Here is a 14,288-nt window from a genome sequence, read left to right on the forward strand (position 1 = left end):
CTTCAAATCAAAGCAAGTCAGTGAAGTCAATTGGAAAGCCAAAAAAACATATATATATATATATATTTTTTTTTTATAAAATGAACAAATTTTTGAAAATATCTTTAGATTTTATTATTAATGATAATTCAACTCTTTTATTTTGAAAATTATTCTTATTTCTGTAATATATTTAAGTATTTTTTATTTTGCTATTATTATTTTAATATAAATTACTACATGGTTTCTATATATTATAAGTATTTATAATTTCATCTCTCAATTTTAAAATATTTATAATTTCATCCATTAATTCTATATTTTAAATTATTTTCTTTCACAAATGAAGAAAATTAAGGAATGAAATTATAAATAATTATAATATTTAGATTTTAAAGTGTAATGTAATTTTAAAAACTAATAGTAAAATAGATAGAAAAACCAAAAATGCCAAGTAGAAGTAAAATCATAGACTAAATCATTTAATTTCTAAATACAAGGGTTAAATCATATTAGTGATAAAAGTTTTTATTTTGAAATAAAAATTTGAGAAATTGGAAAGTAAAATTTAAGGTTTTTCAGTTATAGATATACATTTATCATCATATTAAATCTACGAATGCTAGTGATAAAAATTATAGACGGAAATAAATTCATTTTAAATTTTTTGGATAAAACCTTAAAGCCAAATATGTCATAATATATTAAAATATTAATTTTTACTAATAAAACACTATTTATATAATTTTTAAATATTAAAATTTATATTTTATTTTTAATTATAATAAAAATAAAAAATAAAGAATGATAATAAAAAATATTTAAATATTAATATTTTAAAATATTTATATTTGACCATAAATATAAAGTTGTGAGTTTATTTATTTAAAAAATTAAAATTAATTTATTTAATCGTAGTAAATATAAATTTATTTTTATTTATATTGATTCCAACGATAATAAATATATATAGATCTTAATAAAACTATTAAGATATAAAATTATTTAAAATTTTTTTTTTTAAATATTTTTTATTTAATAAAATTTTAAAATATTTTAAACATTAAAAAAATGTTTTCCGTGCAAACTGTCCATTTGTTTCATTAAAATTAGTCATATATTGTCTACATAAATATAATTTTAATATAATTATATAATAAAATATTAATTTTTGTATTTACTATAAATTTTCAAGTTTAATATATATTTGATTATAAGTGAGATTTAAAAATAATTGCAATATAATATAAATATTTAAGCTTAAATGTGATAATAATTTTATATAAAGTTTGAGAAAATTATTTAAAAAAATTTAATTAAAAATATATATTCAAACAATTTTTTTAAAAAAAAGATAAAACTATCAGAATTCATCTCTCTTTATATATATATATAATTCGACGTCGTATTTATGCAACCGATTAACATAGTGAAATTTAAATTGATTTAATTAATAATAAAAATTTTACAATATTTTAAATAAAGTATGTATTAAAATATCAGGTAATTTATATCGAATTAAATGAGATATTTTTAATTAGTTATCTCAAAAAATAAGATAAAAGTTAATTTAATCATAATAATAATAAATTTAAAAATAAAATTTAAACTATAATTAAAAATAATTAGTTAGATTTATTTAAAATTATATTAAGTTATATAATAAAAATTAATACATAATAGATTTATTTAAAATAAAATAATTTCTATTAATTATCAACTACTTTAAACATAAAATATGAAAATTTTTTTTAAAAAAATAGAGACAAAAATTAAGAAATATTAGAATTAAATGATAAAAATAAAACATTTTTAAAAGTTAAGAGAACAGAATGAATGGGCAGCAATATAAAAGTTCGTGCACACGCACATGCACGCACATGCACAAGTGTATGTATTCATAATAAAGTTCTCAATGTCATGGGAGAGAAGATAGCGGTTACACAGATTGGCCTGATTGAGATGTAAGCGACTAGAATATTTTTGAAAATTAAATTTTATTTATATTAATAATATTTAAATTTAACTAAAAAATTAATATAAATTATATAAATTTATTCTAGATTTAATTAATAATTTATATAAAAAATATTTTTCATTAATAATTTTCATTGAAAAAATTTAATATTTCTAAAACACAGTTAAATATTAATTTTTAAATAAAAATATATAAAAAATTTTATAAAATATATATTTAAAAATAAAAAATAAAAAATTATTTTCTTGCCCAAAAATTGAGTTTATTTTAGGCTTAAATTAAAACGTATGAGTTAATTTAAATACACACTTTAAAATGGACTTATTTGAAAATAGTCTAAAATTCATGGGTAAAATTGAACTTTAATTCCATATAAAAATTGAAAAAGGTGAATCTTAAGAATTATATTTTATATTAAAAAGAAAAATAAGTAATTTTTCATGTAAATAAACTAAAGAGAGTTTGAGAAAAAAAATAAAGGGAAGAAATAGAAAGAGTAGAGAAAATAGAATTATACTTATAAGATTCCGTTGTAATAAATCTATACCAATAAATCATTTGTAAATTTCAATTTAAATATAATAATTAACTATAAATTATAGAAATACAAACCTGTTTTTTAAAAACTTCACCAATGATATATGATGAAATTATATCATTTCTGCTAAAAAAACATAATATAAAAAGTGAGTAAGTTTTTATCATAATATAAAATTAAAATTTTAAACAATAAATTCATAATAAAGGACAATAAGAATAACTGATGATGAAAAATGGATTGAATTGATAGAGATCTTTGAGTTCATAATAAATTTTGGCATTAAAAATAAGTGAAAGCAAAATATGCAAAGGGAAACAAGGGAAAATGATTTTAGACGCACGCAGCGTGGCACCATCACCCCTTAGCTATAAGTAAAGTTTTGATGGTTCCACACTAGCGTGCGTCCAAAACCTTCCCCTTCTCTTGCCTCTCTCGCTTGCATTCTCGCCCTCCACCGTCCCTCGCTTGCATTCTCGCCCTCCACCGTCCCATGATATGGTTATGGGAGGCTAAGGTTTTTGCTTTATTTATAATATGGCAGAGATTGCGAGATAAAGAGGTAATAATTAAATATAAGAACTTAAAATGACGATATTGGGTATGCAAAAATAAGCAGGTATGGGTGAAAGTGTAAAGTACAAGTTGCTGTGGCAGATGCAGTGGTCAGGCTAAGCTGATGACAAGTGTGTAGCTCATTTGTCAAGGAGATCAAACTCATTGAATTATGCTACCCAAGTGGTGGGCGGTGATTTTTGTATGCCTTTGGATGATCATTGGAAATCCCCTTTTTTATTTTATTTTTAAATTATTATTATTATTTTTTTTTTGTGTTGGGAAGCAGAATTAGGTCATTATTTTCGTTTTTCTTATTCAATGCCAAATTAGGTCATTAATAAAGGTTGGAATCAAATTTAAATTTTATTTATAAAGTATTCACCACTTCAATTCATTTATATAAATAATTAATTTAATATAAAAATATATTTTATAATAATATTTATAAATTTTTTAATATATTTTTATTTAAAATTTAAATATATTTTAAAAATATTAAATTTTTTAAATACCCTTTTAGAAATATTGGGCTACAGAAATGATTCATACCCTTTTACGCCTAGGAAGCCACGTCCAAAAATGGAATACTGGGCTTAGTGATCCGGTTCAATTTCTGGCTCAAAATTTCAGGTTGTGGTTTGCGGCCCACACGTTGATTTACAGATTGCATGGGAACTGGATGGATTTTTAGCTGTAGGATATGAAAATCAACTTATAAATAATAAGTGAATGATAAAATTTATATTAATAAAAAATATTAAACAAAATGAATTATTTGATCAGATTATAAAATATCATAGACAAACAAGTCTGTTTATTCTTACAGCTTATTAATTGGATTGATAATTTATAAAATGAGATTAATATTTTTTAAGATTTATAAAAGAGATATATAACAGTAAAATCACAATTTAAAATAAATATAAATGTTGAATATATTCAATTATATTTTACTATATACATTTAATTAATACGATAATTTTATTTTATTGAAATCTAGCGTTTGTATTTAATATTCGTTTCCCTCGAATTTATTTATATAATTAATTAAATATATTATATCTTTTTATTATAATTTTTTAATATTATATTTTAATAATATGCTACAAAATTATTCAAATTTAATATATATAATAAATATTTTTTAAATTATTAATTAAAAAATTTATGAGTTAATAGAGTTCAGCTTTCTGGATAGCACATAAGTAGTGATCATTTAGTTTGAAGGGAATTCATTTATTTTAGTATAGATTTTAACGTTAAAAAAAATAAATTTACAAATGAATTTAATCAATTTATAAACTATAAAATTTGATTTGTAATTTGATTTATAAATGAACTACAAATTGATTTTTCTGTGTAAATTTTATTTATAATTTTTTTAAATAAAAAATATTTCATTTATATTACAAATAAATTCCATTTACAAATAAATTCATAAATGGAAGGTCTATATCCGATTGTATTATTTATTTGTATATTTTATTTTATTTATAAATAAAATTGCATATACAAATCAACATTCTGTTTATAATATAAACTATTAAACCGTTTATAAATCTGTTTCTAAATTTATTTGTAAATTCATTTATAATTCAAATGATTAGATGGTGTAAATAAATTTAATTTACATGTTTTAAATTTTAATTTATTTAAATTCGATTGTAAAATATTTAATAAATTCGAATTGATTCAAGTTTGATTCGAATTTGACTTGTCGTGATCTCAAATTCATATTTAATTATTAGCTAGAGTTTAAAAATAATTTTAAAATAAAATTAAATATAAAATATTTTATTTTAAAATTAAAATATTCAAACTTTTTAATGTATCTTATATAATAGTTCTATAATATAATAAAAGTTATGTATTAATATTGAAGTGAGGAAGGACCTTCCTTTTTATAGAGAAAGAGAACTACTCGTCACTTATAATTTATCAGATTAAAATTAAATAAATATTAATAAAAAATAAATATATAATTTATAAATAAACATATATAAGAAGTATTATCGAATTAAAATTTAAAATTATCGGATTAAAATTATCAAATTAAAATATTTAAACTTATAAACACATATATAATTTATTTGAAAAATTAAATTAAATAAATAAATTTATAAATACACATATAATCTATTTAAAAATTTAAATTGATACAAGAGGTGTAATTGTTTATAAAATTAAATGAATATAAATAAATATATTAAAAAATATATAATTTATTTATAAAATTAAATTGATAAAATAATTTATCAAATGAAAATTAATTTATTTATAAAATTAAATAAATATAAATCGATTTAAAAATAGATGTATTATCAATTTATAAAAAAAAAATATATTTTTTCAACATTTATTGATAAAATCCTATTTGTTGTCATCCCAATTAATGTGCCCATTGATAGGTTCTGCTCGATATGACACTGTATAAAATTAATAAATAAAATTTAATATTTTCAAAAACAAATAAACTCAAATTAAAAAAAAAAACTGAATCAGTAAATGAACAAATGAAAACATATTAGACAAATAAAATATTCAGATTAAGTTATAAATAAATAATTATCAATAATTCCTAGAAAAATCATAATAATTCTCCCTTTTAAATTTGAATGTTTGAAGGCATCATGAAGATATTTTGTTTGTAGGAGAATCTGAACTCATTTAATTAGCAACGAGTTGGATTATGGTGAACGCTGGTACGAGACATTGTGGTCCATATGGGTAAGGGGGGGAATTTGGGATTTGATTCCAAAACGACCTTAACAAGTAACAATTAGTTGGAAACCCCTTTTATTGGCCAAACCAAATGACTGATTTTGACATTAGAAAAAAAAAAAAATTAAAAAAAACCTCATTTGTGCATGTCGCTTCCAACTCTCAGAAATTAAGGAAGATTTTTTCTATAATCCTGCCTCAAGTTTGCACTTCTACACGCAACTCTCACACTTCTGCCTCCCTCTAAATTCCTCCTTTCTTAATCTTATACGTACTCTCTTGTCTTTTATATAATGGCTGAAATTTAAAATTCTGTCAAGGGAAGTTCAGCAAAGAATATCATCTTCTAAAGGGTTAAGATTGTGAAAATGAATGATAAAATCTAATAACTTTGATATGCAAATCAGATGGTTGTTACAGAAGGGGAGAGAGTGGGCCATTCATTTATGAAAAGGGACCCATATCACATGTATAATTTTATTTTATTTTATTGAATTTGGCTAAAATAATTCAGCAGTCATTGTTGCAGAGATACTAAGCAACCCAGAAAACTTAAAATTGTCCAAACAAAACAGCATTTAAAAAAGTGGTTGGGTTATGGGAAGGGGTCAAATTACATAATTGAGAATTTTTGAGAATACATTCCCTGTCTGCAACGCATTTGTTTCTTTTATAAAATGTCAAAATTGCCCATATGTGATTGAGACCTTATCTTGCGTTGCCCTTCCAGGGCAGGTAAGGTGAAGTTTCTTTATGTGATTGACCTAATCAGGTGAGGCTAACAAAAGTTTATGGTCTACCATGACGGGCTGCCCACGTGGTTGACAATTTTGAAGCCCCCCGTCAGCAATCCACAAAGACAACCCAATCCCTACCTCCCCTCTCCATCCATTTTTTTATCAAAATTGAATTTATGTGAAATCTATTAGTGAATACAGAAAATATTAACTATCTTCTAATTCATGGATGTTCTGGGATTCAAAAAATAAGATTTACAATATTAGTATTAGTTTAGTCAGGAAAAATCACGTCTCTCCTCCTTTATTTCTTTTCTTTTTATTCTTTGGTGATGCATGTAATTCTACTATAGTACCTGAGATTAGAAAATAGGATTTTACAAGAACTCTGTAAACTTAGCAAAAGCTTAGGTCTAGAGGAGGGCAATAATCCTTTTATCTGTTTTCTTTTGTCTTTTGTCTGCTAGTGACGAGGTCTAGTGACGTATAACAAACTGTCTATCCCTACCATGCTGATTCGGGCGTACGAGAATATCATATTCCTGCTACATGCGTAACGGCTTCTGATTCTCTACGGACACGCATGCTGAGGGACCCACCAGATGGATGGGTCGATCTCCTTCTAGATTCCGAGTCGGGCCGGAAGATAAGATTAAAATTGAGTCCAAAGAGGATTTGTTTGGTGAGCCGTACGGACTGGGCGAGCCTGATTGAGAAACTTAGATGGAGTCCGGTCTCAAGGCGGAGTGGGCCGGACTGGGTCCATGCGGGAGACTTGAGGGCCTCCGGATAATGGGCTATTGTCATGGGTCTGGTCCCAGGCCGGGGTGAAGAAATTCAGCTGTCATCAGTACCAATTGTCTCTATTACTCAGATTTGTACATACGAACTTGCCAATGTACCTCTCTTTGTCAAGCGGTCATTTAATTTTTCCGACGCACATGCTGATAGGGTAGTGAGGTGACTGAACCTGTTCTCCTACTCCTGTCATGTCACCGGATTAGGATATCTTCTGTAGGATCCGCGCACATGGCTAATCCAGCCTGCTTCACGTCACCGAGTTAGAGCCTGTAATATTGGGCTGATTTATTTGAGAATGACTTGATGAGTTTTGGGTCTGCATTCTTTTCCTCAATCTAGCATCACTTTAGAGTGTGAGAAGTCCGACGGCCATCAATAAGTATAATTTAAGGAACTATATTTTTTTTTTCTTTTCTTATTGTATGCTGAACCATTGTGACAAGAAACTCTGGCCGGTTATTATTTACTTGTTAATCTTCCTTTCTTTAATCATTAATAATTCTAACTTGTAATTTCTTAACTCAATTATATGCATAATCACATGCTTTATTATATGCCGTCCTCTGTTTCTCTTGTGTTCACTTGTCATTTTCTCATGGGTTCTCAGGCCCACCCCTTTTATCTCTTTGTTTTATATTTATTGCAAACTGCCTTGTAAGTTTTGTTTTACTATATAATTTCACATTGTTGATCATCATCATTTGATGACTAATGGTTTCTTTCTTTTTTTTTTTTTTTAAGTTACAGATTAGTTGATCGAGTCAACTGTGAACTGGGTCTTGGCCCTTGCATGGATGACATGTGTAGCAGACAGTCTTATTTGATTAAGAATTATTATTACTATTTATTATTATTAATTACAAGCATAATACATAAGAATAAGATTGCAAGTGTTTTAACATGTATTAAAGTCAAAGCTGTAGAGTAGTTGGAAAAAAAGTGGGAGAATCTCCCTTATGTCTATGAAGTTGATCCATCTTCTATCATCAGTGTTAGTCGTGTGTTCGAAACTGAAAGATAACCCATTAGTCATAGAATTAGCTCCATTGCGCTGGACCACAACCCATCTTCACATGGCTTCTCTTCATCAAGATTCCAACAGGTTTAGATTTAAGTCCTTCTACTTTCACCAACCAGTCTTGTAATTTCAAATTTTAGTTAACAATGTTTCCCCACCACAGCATACCTACTCTTTCTTGTTTATTGTGTTTTGTTTTACAAGGATGACAACTGCAGCAGATGTTAGAAAAAATATCAAGAATGTCTGTTTCTTTAAACAAGATTCTACCCATTTTTCAATGGTACAGATTTGGAGCGTCAATAAGAAGATTATGATCTTGAAAAAAATACCCTAAAAAAGAATCCATCCTTTGCCTTAGAGATTCTATCCATTTTCTTACAGCATCAAGGAATTAGGTTCTTGCAAGTAAAATGTTTCCTTTCTCTTAAAGTGAACCAGATAAGAAACTGATGGGAAGGTGTGAATGTGATCTTGCAAAATCTTGCAAAAAATCTTATTCTTGTTGAGGTTCCCATCTAAAAAGCTTTTTCTTTTTTGCAAATATTGTATTAAGAAGCATACGCCTTTGCTTTCTTCCTCTTCTGATCTTTCCACCCTCTTTCCATCGCATTCTCTTTTCCACTTTTCAGGATTTTCCCTCAAAATAATAATCTTTTAGTTTAAGAATTAGCACAAGGAATTTGGAATTATGGGATTCATTACAAGATAACCATCGATCCATTACCAGACTTCCATGTTCCACTCCACGTTGCTGTAACAGTTAAAGCCGTTTTTATCACAGATAAGAGACACGAAACCTAATGATAAAGCATTAGATTGCTTAGATGAGTTATTTCTGATTTGTAAACCAGAAGCCAAATTTACTGATACAGGAACTTGAAGAGGGGGACTGAAGACTAAAAAAACTACAGAGAATTTCTTGCAGACTTTGTAGTTATGGTTTTCTTCTGAAATAAGGAAAACTGTTGCAACTACTACTTTCTTCATGATCATCTGATTCATTTGATGAAACTTCTGTTATTCCACTTGATCCTGAAGATGAAGATGAAGGAACAAGATTTAAATCAGTCCTGTTTTTTGTAAGGAAATCATAGAACACAGGCTTTGTATTCCTCAGCTTTCGCACTCTATTTTCATTGCCAAATTGAAGATTTTCCTCCTCATTTTTGTTGCTTCTCCTCTTCAAAAATATACGGCACAGAACCCAATTCTCCATTGGAACCAAAGAGCTCTGCACAAAAATGAACACAAAGTACATCAGAATTAACTCTCTACAATGTCTGCGAATCCTGAAATGAGCTCAATCACTTGAAGGAAACTAAATAATTCACCTGGATTGAGTTCTTTTTCTGTGGGGAATTGCACGCAGTGGCTTCAGTGCTAACAAGGCGATATTCGTGCATGATCCAATCAGTTCTAGCGCCATGGGGGGGCTTTCCCCTGTAAAAAACTAGAGTTTTCTTCATACCCACAAGCTGGTTGCCCTTGGAAGTTACAATTTCTTTGTCAATACCAGTTGCCTTCCAGTACCCAGAACTTGTGGCTCTGTTGGATCGGTTCCCATTGGGATACTTGGCTTCCCTGGTACTGAAAAAATACCTCTCTTGCTCCAAATCACCTAAAACCCAGAAACCCTCATGTCTCAGAACAGGCTAAATAAAAGAGTCGTGTTGTGTATTAAGTGTTATATGTAGTGGGCACATGGCATTGCAGTTTTGTTTCTATGTAGAAGTAAACTAACCTGGCAAATCCCAAGGATCAGATTTGCAGACATCAACTTCAGGGATTATTGAAGCAGGCAAGGGGCAAGCAAAAACCTTTCTCTTCAAATACTGAACAACAAGCTCCTCATCTGTTGGGTGGAATCTGAACCCAGGAGGCAGCCGAAGCACACCATTCTTCACAAAATTCAGCTTCTCCATCTTATGAAAAACACTTCCCTGGTGAAGAAGAAGAGAACAGTTCTTGTGTGCGCTTGAAATTAAGTCTCAATCCAAAAATGGAGCCACAATTCTAGCTCCCAAACACAGTCACAAACACATGCATAAGCTTAAATTAATTCTGATAGCTCTCAACAGTTGAAAAACAAACAAGAAAGAAGAAGAAGAAGAAGAAGAGAGGAGAGAGGTTGTGTGTATTGGAGAGGGAAACCGAGGTTTTTTTATAGTAATGGGTGTTGAAGGAATAGAAGGGTCATCTTGAGAATAAGGACGATTCATTTGGCGTAAACAAGACTCAAGCTCTTCTCTTTTTCTCTTGACGCTATTTGATAATAAGAATAAATAAATAAATAAAAAGGGTTGAAGAGGTTTTAGGTTGTCTGCGTGAAAAGGTTAAACTCATAAAATTAAAACCAAACCTAATGCCTCTAAAAAGATAACTTAGTTCTGTTCGACCTTTGTGTTGTGGGGATAACCGATGCTGTTAAAGCTGTTCTTGACGTTTTCCCTTCCTTCTCTCTCTGTCTCTGTCTCTTTTATAAGTATTTGCTTTTTAAGTTTAATTATAAAATCTTTAGTAGAGGGGTCAATTAGTGTGATTTAAACAACGGCAAAAAGGGTTATTCTTTAATTTAATATCCTTAAATTATTATTAAAAAATCAATAAATTTAAATAAAATCGAATAGATTAAAAATATATTTTACACTTTTTTATTAAATTTTTATTAAAAATAAGGTTGATATTATTGATATTCACGAAGTAGTTTAAGGGCAATTTTGACTTTTAACTTCAGATGAAATATTTTCTTCTTTAAATTAAATTAGTGAGATGGTATAAAAAAAATAAAAAGAATTGGGGTAGGGGGGTAATTTGGGAATGGAGAAGAACACAGGGGTAGTTTAGTCAAATAGAAAGATGAATATCCAATAGAAGGAGGTTACAGAACAAGGTTGCAGTCTCGTAAGGGTGAAGTCAGCTTATGTCATATTCTTACAGCTGGAGCTCATCAACTTTCATTAATGGGTAAAAGTGAAAGTACTAAAAAGTACCCACGGACTTCCCACGAATAAATCATCTTCGGCAGGCTGGCGCTTCTCAGGGAACCAAGTTTTTGTTTGCCTTTCCCTCCTCTCTCTCTTCTTAATTTGTCTACTCATGATATTTATATTAATTTTATAAAAATTATTTTTTCAAAAAAAATATAATTTTTTTGAATTTTTAAAAAATTAAAATATTATTTAGTTTAAATATATTATTTACAGAAAAATCAATTTTTTAAAAAATAATTTAATTAAATTAAGATAAATAAATTACTTGGATGCAAGCATTGGATGCGTGTTTAACTAACATGAATATTTGGTAGAAATGGTATTTGGTAATGAATATAAATAAAAAGGAATTTTTGAGGAAAAAAAATTATTATAATTAAAAAAAATAAATAAAGAAAATAATTGGTTGAAAGGGGTAGATTTGTAATTTGGCAATGATGGTAGTGAGTTGTGAGGTTATGGGAAAGGTGGGTGAAGGGAATAAAGATAAGGGACCTACTTGCCTCCAAAACGACGGGCACCCACGTCGGATTCAAGGCAACTGACAAAAATGCCACCTTCAAGTCATACCCCATCTCAAGATTTCCTCAATCTTCTTGTCTCGCTGTATTGAATCAGATGGAAAATTTAGGAGAAATCGTCTCAAGAATCTTTCTTTTACAAAATGACAAATCTACCCTTTCATAAATATTTCCCCATTTTCAATTTCCTTTCTATTTTCTGTCATTAATTATGATATAAATTTTTCTTAAAAAAATTAATTAATAGAAAGCATCAAGAACCTCTAGCACCAAATAACAATAAAAAAGTGATTGGATTGGATTTTAAAATTTAAATTCATAATATTTCCATTCAATACAAAAAAAAAAAAGAGAAAAAGCTTGAAACTCAATGGCAAAAATGTAATTTTGGACAATAATATGGGTGTTTGAGGGAAAAAAAGGGAAAATTGGGAGTGTTGTAGGAAGAGGAGATGAAGTGGGACAGTTGAGATATAGTTAAAATAGAGCCTCAAACATTGACAAATGAAGAAGCATAATTCCGTAGGGAGATGGGAAACTCATTTCCAGAAATTTTTTTATAAATAAATAAATAAATTTTTGAGGGCTAAATTGAAATTAAAAAAAATCAAGAAAACATAAAAATTAAAAAGAGAGAGAGAGATTGAGATCCCCACAAGCAAATGGTGTAAGCCCACTTGCATATAGTATGGACTATGGAAAGAAAAGTTGGGTTTCGTAAGCCTAATTGCGGCTGTGATTTTTTCCCTTTCCTTTTCTTTTTTTTTTTTAAAAAAAAAAAACAATTGTTTGAGAGTCAAAGGAGTTTGCGTGTGGGTGTTGAAGAGGATTTTAAGCAGAAAGAGAGAAACGTCAAAGGCTGCAATTATTGTCTTTTGAGTAAAACATCATGTTCACTTAAAATGCCTTTGTGCTTCTTTACTCTATTGTTTTCTATTTCTGCTATTATTATTATTAGTATTATTATTCAATGGCCAATTAGATCTAAAAAATTTAATATTTATATTATTTATATTTTAATTTAATTAGTTAAATTTTTATATTTTAATATGTTTTTAATCAATTTATATATTTTTAAATTTAATAGTTTATATAGTAATTTAATAGTTTATATAACATTTGTGTGTATTATTATTATTATTATTTATATAAATTAATGATTAAATAATTGAAAAAAAATCACATTTATATTACCTTATATTTTAATTTAAATATTTAAATTTTAAATGAATTAATTCAATATTTAAAATCTAAGAGTTCAGATATAAGATTTGTAATATTTTATTATTTTTTAAATATAAACTAATTTTATATATTCATTTTTAAAAATTTAATTTTATATATGAAAATAATATTAAATTTATACTTAATTATAATTCAATATTAGATTTAATTCTAAAAATAATAATGATTTAATCGGTACTAAATAAATTTTATTTTATATTAATAATTATAAAAATTTTATAATAAATATATTATTTTTAATTATTGTATAAGTTGCTATTTTGAATTAAATAATACGTTTATTATAAAATATTCATAACTATAAAATAAAATTCATCACTATTTGAATATGTGAACTATATATTTATCAATTATATTGTTTTTTTAATTTTAATTTTAAAAAATAATCAAAATTATACTATAAACACAAAATATTGGATAAATTTATTTAAAATTTAAATATTTAAATTAAAATAATAAAATAATACAAACATTCGTGTTTTCAGTCTATTGACAAATTAAAAATAATAATATATGTGACACTTAAATTATTAAATTGCCATATAAACTATTAAATTTAAGAATTTGTGGAATGATTAATAATTTATGAATTTGCAGAATGATTAAAATTGAAATCAAATGTAAAAGTTAGGCTAATTAAATTAAAATACGAATATGATAGTCTTTATTATTGATTATCTACTGACTTTAAACTAATATCTATAATAGATGAAAGAATTGTATCTATAATGGATGAAAAAATTGTAACTTTGTATGGATTAAATATAGAGAGATTTAAGAATTCAATTTTAAAAATATAAGGACTAATATGTTATTTATGCTAAAATTCAAAGATTAAAGTATAGTTTATACAATATAAAATATTTTTTCCACATTGGTAAGGATTTAAATGTTTATAATGGTATTTTAAGTATGTAATATGTATATTCTCATTAACGAAATTATGGATGGAAGGACCTCCCATTTAAACGGACTGATTATAAAGAGATTTAAGTGTTTGATTTTAAAAATATAGGGACTAATCTATTAATTGAACTAAAATTCGAAGATTAAAATATAATTTATCTATATATTTTTGAGTGGGGGAATATATATAGAATTATAGTTATAGTTGAAAATATTAAACCTCTCATCTGTTTTGGGATTTGCCTCTGTTCACAAGCATTTGAATTTCAAAGAATTGAAATTCTTAACATGTT

The 14,288-nt window shown here is 26.5% G+C and overlaps 1 protein-coding gene across 1 annotated transcript; it reads right to left on the minus strand.

The window, feature by feature from the left end:
* Nucleotides 1-9,131: 9,131 nt before the first annotated feature.
* Nucleotides 9,132-10,565, minus strand: LOC110621085 (NAC domain-containing protein 83). Its single transcript, XM_021765142.2, has 3 exons — nucleotides 10,075-10,565; nucleotides 9,665-9,951; nucleotides 9,132-9,564 (listed from the first exon to the last, which is right to left on the minus strand). Exons 1-3 carry the CDS (start codon nucleotides 10,253-10,255, stop codon nucleotides 9,268-9,270), a joined length of 765 nt encoding a protein of 254 aa, XP_021620834.1. The 5' UTR covers nucleotides 10,256-10,565; the 3' UTR covers nucleotides 9,132-9,267.
* Between the last annotated feature and the right edge of the window lie 3,723 nt (nucleotides 10,566-14,288).

The sequence above is a fragment of the Manihot esculenta genome, chromosome 8, assembly GCF_001659605.2.
Source record: "Manihot esculenta cultivar AM560-2 chromosome 8, M.esculenta_v8, whole genome shotgun sequence".
NCBI lineage: Eukaryota > Viridiplantae > Streptophyta > Magnoliopsida > Malpighiales > Euphorbiaceae > Manihot > Manihot esculenta.

Bases quoted from the DNA above. Each gene is read 5' to 3' on its own strand.
- LOC110621085 (XM_021765142.2), bottom strand. From the start codon at position 10,255: ATGGAGAAGCTGAATTTTGTGAAGAATGGTGTGCTTCGGCTGCCTCCT. The intron at 9,952-10,074 runs GTTAGTTTACTT...TCTGGGTTTTAG, and splicing joins TGATCCTTGGGATTTGCCAG to GTGATTTGGAGCAAGAGAGG. The intron at 9,565-9,664 runs GTGAATTATTTA...ATTTTTGTGCAG, and splicing joins AGAAAAAGAACTCAATCCAG to AGCTCTTTGGTTCCAATGGA.